General features: G+C 37.6%; 1 protein-coding gene across 4 annotated transcripts in view; it reads left to right on the forward strand.

Moving 5' to 3' along the window:
• LOC131672166 (gamma-aminobutyric acid receptor subunit beta) overlaps positions 1-19,893 on the forward strand; it is a 143,622-nt gene that overhangs the window by 46,804 nt on the left and 76,925 nt on the right. For 3 of the 4 annotated variants that reach the window (XM_058949211.1, XM_058949213.1, XM_058949214.1), the window contains exons 2-3: positions 10,392-10,489; positions 16,278-16,345. In XM_058949211.1, coding sequence (XP_058805194.1) covers positions 10,392-10,489; positions 16,278-16,345 — 166 coding nt within the window. The remainder of the gene's footprint in view (positions 1-10,391; positions 10,490-16,277; positions 16,346-19,893) is intronic. The other variant, XM_058949212.1, reaches the window with a different exon arrangement.

Consider the following 19,893-nt stretch of genomic DNA (forward strand, 5'->3'; position numbering starts at 1 on the left):
AGCGCACAATATATGCTCTGCATTCGACGAAGATTTTCAATTACGCCACTTACAATGTCTCGCAAGTCTTCATTCATTCGAAACAGCGTATCGTCGCCCTGCACACAACAATGGCCCGGCGCAAGTGATATCCGTGACTTGAATAACTCAAACAGCATTATCGTCCTGAAAGGACGTTCCGAATCAAAAGCAAAAATAACCATTTCTCTTTTCTTTTTTTCTTCCGAAGCATTTCTTTAACAACGAAACCGACAGAAGCCATGAAAGAGGAGGAGAAGCATTATTTCTATTCGGCATGCAATTCTTGCAAGGAAAACAAACTTCCTTCAAATTTTCCGCTTCGTTCCTCGGTTTATCCTCGGATTGGCTGCACTCACATAGCCCGAGTGTAGCTACTCTACGTACACATTGAGGGATGTACCCGATTACGTTTATATTGCTAGAAAGGATTGTGCTCAGAAGATAGCTTCAGTCAAAAAGCTCTTTCTCTCTCTCACTTTCTCGTCTTAGAAAATACCGCTGGGTAGTTGGGTTTCCCCTTGGAGAAACGTAAACAGAAATTTCAAGTTGGTTTTTGTTTCTTCTATTTTGAGACAGACAAATTCAATTTCGTAGAGAGGCGAAGAAAAATTCGATGGAAAAACTATTCATCAAGTAATAAATAGTTGAGGGAGGGGAACGTGGAGAGCAAGTGTAACTGAACTAGGGTGGAAATTGAAAAGCTTCGCGCGGAAGTAAGATAAACTATAGGGCTTAAATTTTCTTTAGTTCGATCGGCAAATGAGAAAAGTAAAAGAGAAAAGTGACCTTCGCGAGATAGGGAAGAAAAAGAGCATAGAATGCAAATACAAGAGGGTATAGGAAAAAAATCGTAAACGAGGAATGCAGAGGTGGCATCCTTCATTCCTGCACCTCAAAAAGTAAAATAAAAAAATAATCGACGCAGCGAGAAAGCTTTTCATATTAAAACTTGTTAATTACACTGAAAGCGCTTTCGAAAAAAAATTGAAATTACACGGGATGAAGAATCTGAACAGAAGCAAAGAGAATATCCCTTTAGCCGTTTTTCGATATTTTTAATTTCCCAGTGAACACTGAGTAAATTCTTTTACGATAGAGAGGAAAATAATAAGAAGCTTTCTTTCAGCAACTCCCTGACCGGAAGTCTCTCAGGCGTCGATTTATGACTACCACCCCTCTCCTCTCGCCTCTATTTTTTTTTCTCTTGTTCTTCGTCTATAAGCCAAAATTAGCGTGAATCACGAGATGCCAAGAGAAAGAGAGAGAGAACGAAGGAGCAATTTGAGTTTCTTTTTGTGCGGTCTTTGTTAGCGTTTGGTACGTGTTTGAGTTCACTCACAAAGGAGCAAAATTCTTAGGAAATGATCTAAATCTACGGATTTTAATTGGGTTGCTGGTGATAGTAAACGGGTCGGTGAGCCACAAAGTACACATACATCGTTTGAAAATATTATTATTCTTAAGTAACACCAAATACTCTAAGCTTGCAAGAGTTTCAAATCAAGAAAATTGACAAATTTACTTCTTGTGTGCGTTCGTACGACCAAATCTCCAAGTTTATCAAGCATAGTAGAGTAGAACCCGATAGAGTATCCATCGCATATATAGCGGTGTATAACTCCATGAAACTAAGTTAACAATATCTAACCTAATAAGATTATCCGTTCAAACAAAAGTCCTTCCGGTCAATAAAGTCTAGCTCGACTCGCGCCAGCGCACATCCTATATTATTCTCCCAGCAGCTCGCTCCTATCTCTCTCTCTCTCCCTTACTCTCTCTTGCCGAGCACATACACACACAACCACTAACATCTCGATTTGTCCCGGTCGTCTATCTATTTGGGCTCGAAATTCTTCCGTCTGCTCGTTTTTTCTTTCTCTTTTTTTTTTTTGTTGCTCGCCCTGCTCTTACAACAGTGTCGAAGAAAAACGCTGACAATTTTATTTGTACGACGCTCTGCTGCAACCCGCTCTTCCGTGATTCTCTTTGTCTCATCGGCTTCTATGTACGTGTGTATGTATATGTGTGTATGTGTCAAATCCAACGGTTAAACCTCTTGAAAGTATGTCGGGCGACGAGCATGCGAGGGCAGCTAGCGCCGAAAACACGATTACCCGGATTTGCTTTGGTGATAGCGAAGGGCTTTGTGAAATTTGATCAAAGGAATTCTCCGATACTCGCGACGTTTACTTCGACACAGCGACAGCTTTTACTTAGTGATCGATCGTACGGAATCTAATTGCGCGATCGATACAATAAGCAGCTGTGACAATTCATGTAATGTCGATCGATAAAACTTGTTCGTCGCTAGAAAATAGGCGCAAGCTACAAACATATGAAATCTTCGAAGTATAAAGTACACATAAAGGCATAGCAGGCTGGGAAACAAAGAGGCAGTTTCATATGTTATACCGAGCGACATAAAGGTCAAGAGGAGTACTTTGCGAGAGCTAAAAATTCGGGGGAAAGAAAAAAAAATGGAAATGCTTTTAATGCCTCCTCTTCTGATATCCAACACGGGATATTTAATTAAATCGTCACCCTTTCTCTCTTCTCATGAAAAGCGGCACAATCGATATTTCAGCCCAATGTTACGTGGCTTTATATCGAGCGCTTGTTTACGCGAAAAAAAAAAAGAGACGACAACGTACTTTTGTCGGCGCGGTTAACGATCGAGTTACACATCAGAATAACAAGCTAAAAATTAAAACTACTGGTGCGGTTCGTCGCGCGGCGCACACTCTGCGTAACAATGTAAGCGAAAAGCTTGATTGCGTAAATTGATCGTGCCTCTCTTTCACTCTCGTTAAAGCAATAGCGCGCTGTGTAAGTATAATACGAGCGCGCGACGATAAAAAAATATAAAAAATCCCGGCAAGGAGTTCCTTCAATGAATTTTTCATAGCAAAAATTCAATGCGATTTCTTCTGATGGAAAAACCAAACATCCACTGTATATCTATATTATAATATAAAGTTACTTGCTTGCATTTTAAATGATTTCGAATGCTTGTTAATTCTTTTTCCGGTAATATTCATGCATCTGCAATTGAATTTTGTTTCAAATAAACGTACAAAAAATCCATTAGTGCTTCGGAAACATAAAAAATATATATACATATACGATTAATACATATACCAAGTTCACTGCTCGTACATTAATTTGCTACGCGCGAAGGTAAAAATCAAAATTATTTTCGATAATTGAACATCCATGGTATCAAATGGGTTTAATTCTGGCATATGCAGGGGCACGACTTGCCAAAATAAGGCCTTGAACTAACTTGAAACTTAGTTCAGTGTCATAGATGCTCAATCGTCGAAAATAATTCAGATTTTGAACTTCGCGGTGCACGAATTAACGTGCGGGCAATGTACGTCGAGCTTGCCACGCATCCCATGTCTCTTCTACAAAATCCGAATGCACAGCAGCAAAACTAAACGTCTGAACGACCAACCAATTAAGCCAATCTAGAGTGAGAAAAAACGTGCAGGTACAGATAGTTCTCACCTCAACATAATCCTAAAAATTAATTAACCTCTTAACCCCGGCTAGCAAACGAGTTGGCGAGAAAAAAAAAAGGGCGAAGAATCAGCAGTGCGTTTCAATTTCTCTCTGGCTACATAAGCGTTAAAAGCTGTAGCGGCGAAAGGTTGCGCACCTGAGCTCCAGTAAAGCTCAAGATAGCGATGGAGGAAGGTGGGATAGGGGGGGAGGAGTTACTCCCATGAGATTAAGAAGCCGACGGGATTATACCTTCAGCCTCGATTTCTTAAGGAAAAGCATCCCTCTCTCCGGCAAGATCTGATTACCTCGGCAACTTGAGAGATGTATAGGTGTACACGCGTCGCGCGTTGGCCGTTTTATTGCTTATCCTTTTACCAAGTACTCAGTGATCGAGCTATTGCCAATACATAGCGCAAGTGAGATGTGTCGATCTTGATCGATATTATTTCGTTTCCTACGATACATCACAGTTTTTTTTTTTTTTTGTTACGAGAAACGTGTTATATATATTTTTTGCCTTTTTTTCTTGCTCTAAATAAAGTTCTAGCGAGAAGTCGAGGCGACGACGGTTTTCCTTCAACATACGCGCGAGACGTGACGACTTAACTTGCATTATTACTTTGGGGGTGCTCGGGATACTGCTTCAAGACAAACAAGCTGAATCGTACAAGAGAAGGAGAAACCCATGAACTCGTCCGAAAGCTTACTACGCAGTTTTCGTGTGTGCGTGTGTGTCCATATATATATATTTACTCGTTGCGAAATTGTTTTCGACCTAATAACATGCCAGTTTCCTTGCAATATTTCGTCTAATAAGAAGTTTGCTCTTCCTATCCAACACATTATTTTCACGTACCAATCGTTTCTCGTAATAATTTGTTTCGGAAAAGCCATTTACGATTCATGGAAAATCCAGGATTTCAGTGCGTAATTACTTTTCTTCTTTTTCAGGGCGTTTCCTCTCCTCTGCGTAATCACCAAACTTAATAGGAAACCAAATAAATCTTTTGAGTGTGTTAAAGATTTATTTAATCTCTCAGTTTCTTTACTAGATTCGCGGTATTCATAACATTAATTTATATAATTATTCAACACTCAATATGTAACGGTTAATTCCGATTTTCAGGTGACTGTCTCTTACTCTAAATTTATATCGTTGGCGCGACGTAATACATACATTATCCTTTTTCTATTTTATATTTCTATATACATAAATCAACAGCAATTTCTCAACAACAAAAAAATGAAAAATCGCGAAAAATAAATACTTTTCATGACCTCGAAAAACACAATACTTTTTGCGATATCCCGCCTGTAAGAGGAGAGACGACGGGCGCACGTGCCAATACGGACCTCGAGGGAAAGAAAAGAAAAGCTGCTATCGCGTATACTTAGAGCTACACAGCAGCTGTGTCGTCGTCGTCGCGGGAGTATAAGAGAGAAGGGAAAAAAATACGCAAGGGAAAGAAGCTGCTGCTTGCTTGGGAGTATCGATTCAAGCGGCTACCTAATGCGGTGCCTTGGCTAGAAACGTCGTTAATGGAAATGTCTGCTAAGTGTTTTCATGCTGCTGCTACAACTTTTCTTGGCAAAGAACTCTTGACAACTATCGTGCTTTCCGCTGGCATGGTATATCCCATGCTAAAATTCGCATTGATGAGAGAGGTTGTTTAATGGGTTGTTCAATTGTATTGTTTATTCAAAATAATTTGTTATAAGTTCATTGGCCGTTGATTGTGGAGACGCTGAAGTGCCTCGTTTGTTTATTACTAGTCTCATAATTGTTCTATGTTCAATGTAATATATCAAATCGATATCGAAAATTCAAATTAAATAATCCGAAAACGTCGAGTATTCAAACACAATTTATTTAGTGCAATAATACTTTTCGAAGTGAATTTGAATTTATTAAAAAGTTATTACGTCGCGTCTCGCAAACGAATTATACAAAATTCAATTGCTAAGAAAATTTCTACTTTAAGTAATTCTATTTGTAATAGTAGTTTGATAAAATTACCAAGAAATACTTCTTCACTTACAATTATTTGAATGATAAAAATAACATAAATAAAAGCATGAAATTTCCTTTTTCTTTAAAATTGTATTTTTATAATGAACTTAAACAGATTGACTGTACTGATAGATCACTATAAATTATTCAGAAAACTTCAAAAAGTTACCCCGTTTTCAGTTCGCTGTAAAAGAGTAATACAATGTTTAATTGCCTTACCTAGGACAGAAAGTAAGATAATCGCTGTGACTAGAAATTACAATGAAATAAATAATTTTTTTTATCATTTATGCAATATGAACATGATAAATACCATATGTATTTTATGATACTCAATGTTCCGATCGATCGAAATGCATTACTAATAATATTTTCTATTAATTATTGCTATCCATATGGTTTTGGCTGCTCACATACAATTAATTTAATGATACCCAATAATTTCCACGATTTGTCAGTTTACGTTATACATTCGTCGTCAAAACAATTAAACATGTCAAAGTGATTGAAAATAAACAAATTTGTAACAATTTCCCATGTACGACACATTCGATAGCGCGCAAAGAGAAAGAGTGAAATGTAGTAGTAGGTGGGCAATAAAACGGAATCGATTATATAAAAGGTAAAAAAATAAGAACAGTGCCGAAGGCTGATATGCGTTGACGTGAGCACGGAACCTTTTACGGGCAGATAGAGAGAGAGAGAGAGAGAGAGAGAGAGAGAGAGAGAGAGAGAGAGAGAGAGAGAGAGAGAGAGAGAGAGAGAGAGAGAGAGAGAGAGAGGAAGGAGCTAATTACACGATTTTCCGATCGTTCCATCGGAGCAGCCTTTTAGCGAAAATTTCGAAATTTCCGCGCTCAACGTTCTGTGGCTTTTGTCCCAGCCATGAAAAGTGGTTCGTATTTACCGATGAAAACTTTATTCATTAAATGTTATTTCCGCTATCGTACGATGGAACAATTTTTGACAAACATTTTCGCGATTTGTGATCATGTTTGAATTGTGAACAGTATAAACAGACTATAGTTTAAATGAATTTTTTATTTTATTCAATATACAACAAGGATAACTGATGTACATACTGATTAGAAATAACGATATCTATATACAACAATATAAAGCTTCGGTAATTGATTAATTAACTTTGTAACATAAGCAACATAACTTGTTTCCATATCATCACAATGATCTCACAAATTTATCTTGAAGCTAAACATAATATTAAACAAACTATATTATTTTGTATGCTTATTATCCTCTTTGCATGTTGATACTCTATTCATCTTATTATCCTACATATACTTTTCTCCATTAATAGATAAACAATGACCAGAAAGAACAACACATTTTCCATGTGTTTTTCTGGTGATTGCCATGGTAAATAAATTTTAATTTTAGGTCAGCACTCTTCACTACCAACATATTCTCCCATATCTAGATATCTTCTTTGTCCTACAAATTATTTTTGATTAGAATAAAATTTTTATCTTCTATCTGGAAAAAATTTACTTGTTTATGCATCATTTTATGCCTTAAATTCTTAATTGCCCACAGAACTTTCAATTTCAGTTGGTACTCTAGCCAAGCATTTAAGTTATGGTAACGCCGTTTTTCTCTTTTTTTACAGTTATTGTATTCGTTGGATCAAATACTTTAGATACATTTTGAGAAACACAAGCTTCAAACTCCGTCCTTAGATTGTGTGGGTATTTTTTGTTTCCTTTTCTAAACATAATTTATCAAAAGCAGCTTTAAGCTTATCAACTTCATTTTCTATATTTCTAATTTGTTTGCTGATTTTCACTTTATCAGTCAATTTTTTGCAATCAACTTTTTCTACTGCTGCAATCTCATCTTTCAGTACTTTCAATTTTGTATAAATAATTTGAACGTGATCCTCCCCATTCTGAAATAAGCATAATTTGTATCCTGCAAGAGTACCTTATGTTAGTAATATTCTATTATTAAAATACATTCATCGTTTACTAATACAGTAGCTAGTATCTCCTTGTCAACATAGCAACAAGTATAAATCTAAGTGAGGTCGCGATGCCAAGTTTTTTGACAAATTGGACTTGTCTCTCTAGCAAATAAAAAACACTTCCACTCAAATTATAATGAACCAAAATTTCAGTTGAAATGTTTACATTAATTAAAAATAAACTAACCCATATCTTATTGGAAACAAATTTCATATGGTACCGATTTACCTTATGTCCTCAAATGTGTACGGCGATCAAAACAATAAATACCATAAACCCAAGATCCAAGTTCTCGTCATTCGTTGGAATTTCACTGTTATACAATCGATGACAAAAAAATAAATCACAACTAAAAAAACAACGTAGTTTATAAATCACTAACAACGTCGGGTTGCCGGCAAAGCGAACTCGAAAAAATATAAACAAAGCTATCTCAGACACACATATTTATTTTTTCAAATACAACGATAAAGTCGACTCGCAACGTATATAATGTTTACCATCTAACAAAAATCCAAAATAAAATCGAGGGTAACTTGAATTTACACAATATCCGCAAGCAAAATGTTACAAATCTATGAGTCGGAATATAGTCCAGGCATTCTAGCAACAGCAAAGTCCAAAATCAACAATAACTGTAAGTAAATATAAATAAGCGTACAAATAAAAAGTGTTAAAAAGTAATAGATATTACGTGACTTTACATATAAAAGTTCGTCATGAAGAAGTGAAAAATCGTGTGTTTTACCTGTTTTTGCTCTAATTTGCACAGACATTTTTCATTCGGCGAACGTAATATATTAACAATATTTTCTTTCAACATCACGATACGCACCTTCCCTTCAAAGCTTATATTTACTTGCAGTTATTGTTGGTGATTCTCCTAGTCTGCCTAGACTAATATGTATAAATAACACTAAAGCCGAAAGCTCGAGGCACAGGCACGAACAATGAGGTGCGTCCAAGCGCGAGAGACTGCGAGAGTGGCGCTATAAGCGAAGATGCGGCACAAACACTCCAGATTTACATAATTAAGGGCCGCTCAACTAACACGCACTCCACCCCCCCCCCCCCTCTCCGCGTCCCACTACTATCGCACAGTCAAAGATGATGTATTGCAAAACCTCTCCAGAGACTGCAAGGGAGGGAGAGAGAACTAACTTGCAGTATGGCTAATTTTCTTCAATTGTCGACGAACGGATGGCTAATTGCCTTGTGTCATGGAATGCTCTTGAATTAAGTTCGACGTTGATGAACGTCGTTCATTTATGGTGTAATGTAGCTTTGATGCGCATAAACATTCATAATTTAAAAAAGTCATAATTGCTGATAAATTCAATCGGAAATATAAATCAAAGTACCTAACGATGCATAACGTCATACAGTCGATTTCGTTCCTTGGAAAATTTTCGGTCACGCTTAGCACATAAAACTCTGAATTAATCACCACCTAAATGTGAAAAAGCGCAAAAGGTACGGGCGCAATTGCCTCTTTATCCCCAGGTCTCGCGCTTATAACTCAGCCTCGCGCGCGAACGGAGCGGATATCATATAGTTTTTCCAGCGATGCTACGGTCAAGTTCCATGAGCTAAAGCGAATTAATCGCCCCACGGCTTTTGTTTCTTTCTTGTTCGCTCGTTATAAAAATTGAAATATCGTCGTTTAATACAACAGTGGATGGGATGGCATTTTTTTCCTTTCCGGGTGTTATAGAGTACTTATCTTCTGAACGTTTGCGACAAAAATTATTAATATTCAATTAAATGACAGCTTGAGAGCTTTTGCAAGCATCGTAGACTTGTAAAACGTAGACGAAAATGTTGAAAGAGGGCTTACTCTGAGAAAAATTTTCCCAACAAATATATATCCGGAAATCCTACGAAACGAAGAGGAAAAAATGGAGCTTTCGAATGCGAAAGAGTCGGCGGCGAGAGCGAGGCGCTGCATTACTAAGCTCTTTCATTCCAGCCCGTTTCAAAAATTAAAACTCCATAAAAGTCAGTTGCTAAGTAATTGATTCGCCCTCGCGAATTTATCCAATAACTCTTTTGACCTCAAATAATTTTTCAACTTGGCCGCATTGCCGCCAGCCACTGGTTACTCCTGCCTGCACTCACTTCTTTTCACACAAACGCGATGGCCCGGGCTTAATTAACTTAACGGTTATTTACGATACACGCGCGTCAGCCCTTAAATTATGCCAGAGATGCATTAAGAGCAGAAGCACGAAAAAGTCGCATTAGCATCTTTTCCAGCGAGCTCGGGGACTTTCTTTAATGCATCGACGCATTATTTAATCGAACTTCAAGTGGTTTTTATTTTCCCGTCCACCCGAGATCTTTCTCTAACGGACTTTATAATCAATGCGAAACTTTCGAATAGAGGTATTGTATCTCAGTGGAACTTTCTTGCAGGATGAAATCGAAATACACGATTGTATTTTTAAATCTTCGTCGTAATTCCCTTTTCAGGTTTCGCTTGAAGCATGGATCGAATGATCGAAATAGATTTTTCTATTTAATAAGTGATCGCATTTTAATGAGCGCTACACTGGCAAATGATCTAAATTATCGTTAATCGAGACCTAAATTTATTTAATCTTTATAATTAGCCAGAAAAATTAAATCCCTTTTGATATCGAATATTCATTATCTACTAAATCATGCATTAAATGCGAAATTATTAAATTATTGTTCAAAATAAATGGTATTGAAAGTTAATTAAGCATCGAATTCCATATACATAATTTAAGTTCGAATTCGTAAAGCAGACATAATTGCCTATTTTTTGTCACAAAAATTTTTTAAGAATTCACAATTGTCAGTAAAAGTAATAACAGCTAATTTATTGTTTATTGTTGGGATTTCAGGACGGGAGGCGGAAGTGCATACAGCGACGTGAACATCTCGGCGATCCTGGACTCATTTTCCGTGAGCTATGACAAAAGAGTAAGGCCGAACTACGGAGGTTAGTAACTAAAACTGAGCCGCTTCGACAACTCCCAAAAAATAAAAAAAACTTTCATCGGCATTCTCTCTGCCATTATATGTCTTCCTTTTTTCTTTTTTTTTCTTTTTTTATTATATAAATATTGTTTTCGAGCCGCGCCATTGAAAAATCATATACAATGACACGATCTCTCGATAAGTTTTAATGATTGGTTGGTGGGGCATTATCACGAAAAAAAAAAACAAGCGCGGCGAACGTAACAATCTGGCCTAATTGGATTCTAATATATGCGCGCGTGAACGCCTACGTTGCATTAGGGCTTTTCATTATATTTTATTGCGCCGAAAATCATACACGCGTAAGTATATGCAATTCACATGCTATCTGTATGGGATGTTTCAATATGCACTTGATTACACAAATGTTTGAATACATAAATACAGTTGAATAAATGTAATTGTTCACTTTTTTAAATTTAATAATTTCGCAAATTTGAATGTTGAGAATTATTTAAAAAATGTTTGAATAATATTTTCCAATAGGTAAATATTTTAAAGACTCATAGGAGTACAACTAGTTGTATAGATTGTTTTGTAACGTAAATGAACAGTGACAAAAGCAGTTTCAAAAACTAAAGAAACGAAAACAATCTTTCTTTAGAACCCTAACACGTAATAAAATGAAAACATTGAATTAACTGCCAGTAATTCAATCCCAACTAGTAAAAGCGTCTTAATTCTTTAAAACAAGGCTCAAGTCGCGAGATTTGCAAGTTCGACCTAAACACTGTCTCAAACAATTGAAACATAATTGTTATTCTTATAAAGCCTTGCACAACAATACACATTCTAAGGCAGAGCTTATGATTATTTCAAGTCATATCATGCAACAACCCTTATAGTCAAGACAATTTGAGGGACTCTTTACGCTTTCGAGGTGAGAATGAAAATACATATGAATGCACATCAAGAGCATAAAACATTTGCATATACGTACGCGAACGGTTTTCGGAATAATGCGAGAAAAGAGAGACGACGCAGCAAAATTTAGTGCCAAAATTCTCGCATGCCACCGTGCACGTCGAATATCACGGGAAATCCCATCCATCCAGGCACGTCGAGCGTCGTGCCGCACAAAAAAGTCATCTATCATCATTCTAAATAAAAGAGAAAATAGAAAACAACCTGAAGAGTACATAAGATTTTCCAGACAAAATTAATTGGTTGCACTAGGACAAATGGACAATTTTGTAAGCGTGAGTTTTACGTGAAAGTGATATCGATTTCTTCATTATCCTAATGAGATTTGATTTCAGGTAAAGCGTAGCGTAGATATATTTTGAATGTGCATAAACGAACAAAAAAAGAAAAGAATCTATGTATAAAACGAGCCATCGCATCCATATTACACACAACGAAGAGACGACCAAACACAAAACAAAACTATTTGACATTTGGCAAAGCCATGCATTGCAACATATAAATTGAGAGAGAGTAGGCGTTCATCAATTGCTATTGAAATTTCCAGCATTTCGTCACGAGATGCTGAGCCGATGCAAGAAGGTTCTAATAGAGCCAAATTTATGGGTCTTTCCGGGCTCGCACAGGAGGGCAATGTGCGCGTTGGGACCCTCGATGCTTGCGTTGACACGCGCATCCCGGTGTACCGTATAAGCTGCATTAACAAATTTGACGTCTGCGCTATGTTCTTCCAGTTGCTGCCACTCGCTCGCTCTCACCGTCAATCTGTTATATTTCGTCAACAGCTTTCCAACTACTTTTCTATCTCGACACATATATGCGCCTGGGTAATCCATGGATTTTTTTAATGGAAATTCAACGCTAACAGTGTATCACTAGTTTGCTAAATATATTTTTGCCAAACAGAAGAATTCTATCGATACAGTGCGTCAAATTCTTTCCGAAACTTCAGATTGTTTTGATTATTCGCCTCCACCGCAAACAAGAACAAAGTATACGCTTTCTCTCGACGAAGAAAACAAAAAGCAATACTTAGCAGCACGCCGATGTGAAAATTTCCGCAGCGAAGGATTTGTGTGTGGGAGTAGTCGCGCAGGTGTGGAAAGTGAAATTTTCGCCGGCAATAAAGACATCGTATAACGCGCGCACGCGCGCGCATGTGTGTGTGTGTGTGTATGTGTGGAAAGCCGGCGGCAGCGGCGGGTGCTTGGGTGCTGCTGCTGCGCGCAGGGCGGGGCTGCGTTTTGGATCGATGCTGGGGACGCCGGTTGCTAGGGGTTACTGTTAACGGGCATCCCCGGGTTTGCTTCCTCGCCGGTTCATCCGCGCGCACAACACACGTGGCATTCCGTGACCGTGTCGAGGAAACATATTACAAACTGTCATCTGACGGTTGATTTATTTCTTCTCGATAGTGAAAACTTGGAATTATAAACGATGTGTAGCGTCTTTTCGAAGCTTTCTTTTGCTATATACACCGCGCGAGGCTTCCCATGTTTACCTTCGCGTATGAGTTTGTCTTGCCCCTTTTTTCTTCTGTCTTGTCGAGAGCCACTGAGATAAAAGTAGCGGCTGCGTGTGTGAGAGAAAAAGAGGATTTAAAGATTGAAATTTATTGTTTGTTGTTTCTCCGTGGAAATCGTGATTTGCAAATCTATTCTTATCTTGTGGGTATGGATTGACGAGACTATTGTGGGAACACATTGATCTAACGTTTTTTTCTTCTATTCTTTTTCAACTGAACTGAATATTTCGTTTCACCGACATTTTGTTGAATATAAATTAAAGTGCAAAGTAGTAATATTGGAGTAAGGTCAGACATACACGTGGAAGATCGAATGTTTGTTTATTTTTATTAAAACCTGTCATCGCATATCTCTCGCAACTAATTTTGCAACACACGTATGTATTAAACGAAATAAAATCCGTCAGTAGTAAGGTTCAACAGATTTCGTCGCACGATAATTAGCTTCGAGCATAGCTCATGTTAAAGAACATACGAGTTTATTTATCGGAAATAAGGTGAAGCGAAAGGAAAAGTCCACTTTTAGTTCTTGCTAGAGAGAAGATGAAGAAAAAACGCAAAATGCACGCGTTCTCCCATCCTCTTTCTCTTCGAATCAGAGAGAGAGAGAGAGAGCCCATGGACGATCGATAGCGAAAGTTTCCCTTCGCACGCGTATTATCTCGAGCAAGAAGTACGCCCGGAACCTCGTAACCGACAAAGAACGTTTTCTCGGGGCCGAAAACCCAGACAAAGGGAGAGTTTTACACGAGACTTTCTACGGCACGTGGCAGATTCTCTTCCCTCTTCCTCGAGCTACGAGTGTGAGGAAAAGTATTTGAATTCCTTTTGCTCTTTCTCGTTGACAATCGCGCTCTGCATAGCTTTTGGCGAATTGTCTTGTTTACTTCGTTTGCCAACGCAGCTAATGAATTCCGATTTTCCAAGAATTAGCTGTGGCGATGGTCTCTTTCAGGAAGTTCTATTGAATATCCAGCACAAAAGATAGAGATAGAGATAGAGAGAGAGAGGGAAACAAGAGAGAGGATATAAGACGCACTAATGGCAGTGTAGAAATTCACTCGAATAGTGCTGTAGCCGCAACGGATAAAATTCCGGAAAGCTTCATATGGAATTTTCGTTTTCTTTTTTCACTTTTTACGTTAGCTGTGAGAATATTACGGTAAAATCCGCTTAGAATCACGCGCCCGTTTCTTGCATTTTACGTAATTAACAGATTTCTCTTCTCTCGCTTCAAAAATAGAACCATCACCGACATCGTACTTTCAAGCGAGTTTTCGCGTTATCGTACTCTTTTGAATGCAAGCTTCCTTTGTAAATTTTCTCGTTACATTGCAAGTACTTTACTTTCAACTTTTCGAAATTCATCTACTACTGCGCAACCCTTCTACTCGGATGAAAAGAAAAACAAACGCTCATTAGATCGAGTCAATATTAAGTTAGGCGCATGCACAAATTACATTACTATATTTTGTAATCCAACATGTATGAGAGCCTTTTAATCTTCACTCTCAGTAAGATTAAAAGGCTCTTGACAAAGATTAAGAGGCTTTCATTCGCGTAGGCATCCAAATGCGTGTTACTGAAAACATCATTCACGTATCGCAATAGAGCTTCTCATTCGGACTCTCATATGTTCGAACGCAACATTGATTTGTTTACTCGACAGATAAAAAATATACTTATTTTTAGTATTATTGATGTATATGTACCTCCATTACGTGACCTAAAAGTTTTCAAGGGATTAATCTTTTTCGTCCATTCGAGAGAGAGAGAGAGAGAGAGAGAGAGAAGGTCTACTAGGTTTAAAAAAAATTAATTAATAAAAAACTTTATGATGGACTAAGATTAAAAACTGAAAGCATCAATTTTTTCATATCGCGAAATCATGTGTAACAGACTGATCTTTCTCGGAGCCGTAAAAAAATACTTTCATAGTGAAAAATCAGCTCGCGCATCAGTTTCAACGTCCTAAAATAAAAGAGTTGCGCGTCTGCAGGAATGTTGTTTACGGCTGAACTTTATCGCAGTCGGTAGAGAGTTTCCGGATGACTATATGTCGACTATACCGTTGCGCGCGGGTGCTTCGATATGCGTGTACATGAGGATGCACGCCCTGAAGTACATACGCGTAAGATGAGGGGGTCGGAAACAACGCCAAACAACTTCTCAGTCTATCTTGATGTCGTTGTTTATTTTCTTATCAATGACAGCGTGCGTTCCTTACATCTCGCAACGCTGCTCACACTCGCTGTCAAATAGGCCTCGCTTTTACAAAACAATTCGACATCCCACAGTAATGAATCTAAAAAACAAAAACAATTTCTAGTTTTGCTTTGCTTGGTCGCATTTCATCCACCTCGAAAAGTTATTTCGCATTTTCAACTTTCTAAACGGCTGCACTAGGTATACTCCATCCATTAACGAGACTTCAATATCCTCCGCACGCGATCGTGCGAAATCCCATTCGCTCAATTAATATAAACAAAAAGCAGCCAACTAACTTGGCCGTCTCACTCCCCTCTCTTCTAGCAACTCGGTAGCCCGGCGATCTCTAGTCTCTCTCTCTCTCTCTCTCTCTCCCTCTCACTCTCTCTCTCTGCTTTCCGCACATGCTCTCTAACCCCGCTTTCCGTTAGACAATGGAAACTTGAACATTCGGAAGGTATCGCTCAATGAGCCGCTTTAACGTCCGCAACGAGCTGGAACTAGTACTGCCAACTGCCTTGTGGTTTCTATTCCCCACTCATAGCTACTATCGCCGCTGCCGCCGCGTCGAGGTTTGCTGGGCGAAATACTTTTGGAAAGCAGCACCTCGAGTATACTATTTAGATTCTACTATAATGGCTAATGCAGTAGGTCTCGTGCTCGAGTATTCATTCACTCTTCTTTCCTCTTATCGCGATGGATGCGACGAATCGTTTCTTTCTTGCATCGTCGAGGCATGCGCGACGAGAAGATTGGGCTGAAAATGCTGTATAACCGATGAACATGGCTTTGCGAGAAGCAAAAAAAAAAACGCACACACACCACATAACAATTCTCACATGTCGTGTAAACGAAAAAAATAGGTAAATAAGCTGTATTTTAAAAGCTGCTTAGCAAACATAGAATTAGTTATTTATTTCATAATTATAAAAATTACTTATTATGAAATTTTTAACAGACTCTCATTAATGGATGAAAATCACGCTTTTAACGAAAAAAAAAGATATAATAAAACCCTTTTTTTAATGACAATAACAACAACAACTCGGCCTTAAACGGTCGACTCAGTGAACATTAAAACCTTCAATTTCAGGTCCTCCCGTCGAGGTGGGCGTCACCATGTACGTCTTGAGTATCAGCTCGCTATCAGAAGTCAAAATGGTACTATTACTCATATAGGTCTTAATTGCAGCTTTTAATTCTTCATACATAGTTTAAGACATATACTTGTATTTCTTTTTCTTTCAACAATATTTTTTTAAACCAAACGATATTAAATTTACAACCAGGAATATCCCTAAATACATACCTCTTTGGTGTATGTGTTCTCCAACATTGATTTTTCATCTTTTTAACCCAAGTTTTTTGAAGTTTACAATGATTTATTATCATCTCTAATAGTTCTTATAGGATCTAAAAGAAAATAGTCTTATAATCCTTGCAATGACGTTCGTTCTGATTGAGCAAAATCTTTTCCTGTTTGGGTGTTCATTCTCTTGAATAAAATTTATACTCGTTACGTCCATAAGTGTAACGAAGAAGATACGAGAATAATGATAGACAAACATATACAAGTTTGTTAGACAGTTTTTTTCTCCAGTACACTGTTATTTACACTACTGAGCTGCGGATCAAAAAGTTTTTACAAAACTTTAAAGTTTTTTTGGGTTGAAGGAGATCTGCAAGTTTCTAACAAGTATAAACCCACCCGTACACAAAAACACTAATCACTAGAGAATTTATAGCTATATATTTTTTTATCTAACGTTCTGACTAAAACAGTTGCTAATTAAAATATTTGTAGTAAAGTCAACACATAACGATGTTACGATACTATCGAGTTGTATATATGGCCGTGCAATCATACATTCACACCAAAATACATGTTCAAAATGCTTCGTTACTTATCAATATTGATTGCCACGTTGAATATGCATTCTATTTTGGGTGAAAAATTATATGTGCGTATTGTACAAATGAATGTATACAGGCACACAGAAATGCATCATCGCGTATGCGGCTTCCAATTTCAGCTCGCAATCAAAAACATTTTATAGGATAAATATTTGATTAGAGAGAGCACGCCTCTATCTAAATGACAAATATCGCTGTCTATATCATGCATATGTTTGCATTAAATGTTGATTTTAAATGCGCATACGTATATTCCTGACAGAATTTACGACAATATTTCCGATAAAGCGAGATTACTTGCAAACCAATTAACAAAAGAAAGTCGATAAATCGTCGAAAGAAAATAATTTTCAGCGATATACCTTCTCCGTTTTCTCTCTTTGTGTCTTCATCTCGGTCGCGGCTATAAATCCTCGAATTAAATCCCCTTCAAAACAAGCCCAGAACAAAAGAAAGAATAAAAGAATACGTCCGACTGACTTTTAACCGCTTCGTTTTGTCGATTCCTCGAGTAATCAATCAGGCCACCGATGATAAAAGTGAATGCGCGCGACGAACTACCACCACACGCTCGCAAATAAAGAATCATTGATTGGAAAGGCGGGGAAGTAACGTTAAATAAAGAAAAAAATATTGTCGAGGGAGAGGAAAGAAACGTCGAGGAATTGGCCGCCCAAACGGTTAATTAGTGAAACGTCGCACACGGTTCGCAGTCGGATTGCCCGAAAGAGAAAATTCGTCCCCAGAGTAACATGTTCGAAAGAAGAGACAGTTTCTCTCTCGATGTGTTCGCGATACGGAATACTAAATCGAATGGGTAGACGTCCGATTGAAAAACATGGAGATTCTAGTACTAAAGGTGACTAAACATCGTTACGGCAGAAACTTTTCTTTTTGATGTAAATGTACTTTCTCGCGTAAGTCGCACTTTTCACGTAGAATCATCGTCTAAACTACTATAACTCCCGTGTACAGAGAAATAAACTGAAAATTCATATTTCATTAGGCGAAATGAAAGATTCATAAAGTAACCATTTTGCATTACATGGCGTGCTATCAAAATTCGGAAAAAAAAGAGAAGAGAAGTAACGCATGAATATGAACTACTTTTTTTCCTCTCGCACGCGCGAAGAGAGCTCACATTATTCATCGCGGCACGGCAAAAGATTTTCCATTTTGAAAACTTACCATTAATTAAATTCACTGCAGTTGCTCGGCGTATCACTGCTAGGTGACATTTTACTCGAAATTTTATCGTATATATATATATATACGTACTCGACGGAAAATCCAACTATAACATTTAGTAAACGCCGAGATAATTTTAAGGTTGTACTTCAATGTCATACGCAGCTATTTTAGATCTTAAATTAAATTACGTCTAGGAAAAGTTTGACGTCGGCATAGAGATTTAATTGACATGTGCGGTATAAAGAGAGAGAAAGATAGAGAGAGGGAGAGATATATGAATTAAATGTGTATGAAGTCGGCAAAAGGGAAGAGAGAGTTATGAATTGCGATGAACATTTGAATTTAAAATTGGATTTCTAATTATAACGTAATTACATACATATATAAATTTCGCTTTGATCATACGAATATTGCAATTAATTAAAATTTCAACTTTGACTTTACTACAAATAAATTATACTAGATTATTAAAACTGAACTACACAACCTGAAGTTATTTTTAGAACGGAAAAAATCTCTTTCCGGTTTCTTTTCCCCACATGTCGAGTTGCAATTCATCATACATACACATGTGAGATGCACAGTCGTACAGTACAAATCGTTTTTCTGACACAAAATATCTTGCGGAACGTTCTTGGTCAGTTTTAATAAAATAGAGGGTGTTATATTTGTCATTAGCATGCATTTTAATCACTAATGTATACAGACACAATAACCTTTGTCTATATCAGACAAATATGCGTGTTTTTTTTTTCTTTCTTCACTTTCATTCCTTGTCACCCGAGTTTAGTGTTCTACTATACAACTTACACACACACACACACACACACACACACACACACACACACACACACACACACACACACACACACACACACACACACACACACACACACACACACACACACACACACACACACACACACACACACACACACACACACACACACACACACACACACACACACACGTTGTACATATCGTTCAACGGCTTTGACAAAGAAACACACGGCAGTTGAAAATAAGAATCGTGCAAAAATTTGCAAATTTCCACAAGCGCACCACACGTACGATTTTTTTTGTCTTTCGTATCCCAGTACAACACAACTCAATGGAATAATTGAAGCGTTAATTCGCACGTGTATAACGAGTAAAGCGGTTTAATTATTTCGCCGAACGTAATTTCCACTTAATGTCGTTTATGTGCATTATACCACTGGATGGCACTAATAATTTTTCCAATAATTGTAATCCACGCAAATTCATGACAAATGCATTATTTTGGGTCATTGCAAATCTCTTCGTGTGTATTTGCGTATATTTATCGAAGTATTGTATAATATATATCCCTCGTGACATGCGTGCTGACATTAATACGCGCACTAAAGTATAATCACGTTATATGCGCAGGAATGACGGAAAATTTCCTACGGGTACTGTGCACACACGTGTATTAACTTCTGTATATTAGTTGCCAGCAGAGCTGGCCACGAGAGAGCGTCGAGTCAATAAGCAAAACTTGTCAGAGCCGTTAACATCTCATCATGCGTTTGCACGAAGTTCTACACTCTCTCTCTCCTGTATACTTGATCCTATGAATTTCA

This window comes from Phymastichus coffea, unplaced genomic scaffold (assembly GCF_024137745.1).
Source record: "Phymastichus coffea isolate CEN01 unplaced genomic scaffold, Cenicafe_Pcof_1.1 PCOF00144, whole genome shotgun sequence".
In the NCBI taxonomy this organism is placed as follows: domain Eukaryota; kingdom Metazoa; phylum Arthropoda; class Insecta; order Hymenoptera; family Eulophidae; genus Phymastichus; species Phymastichus coffea.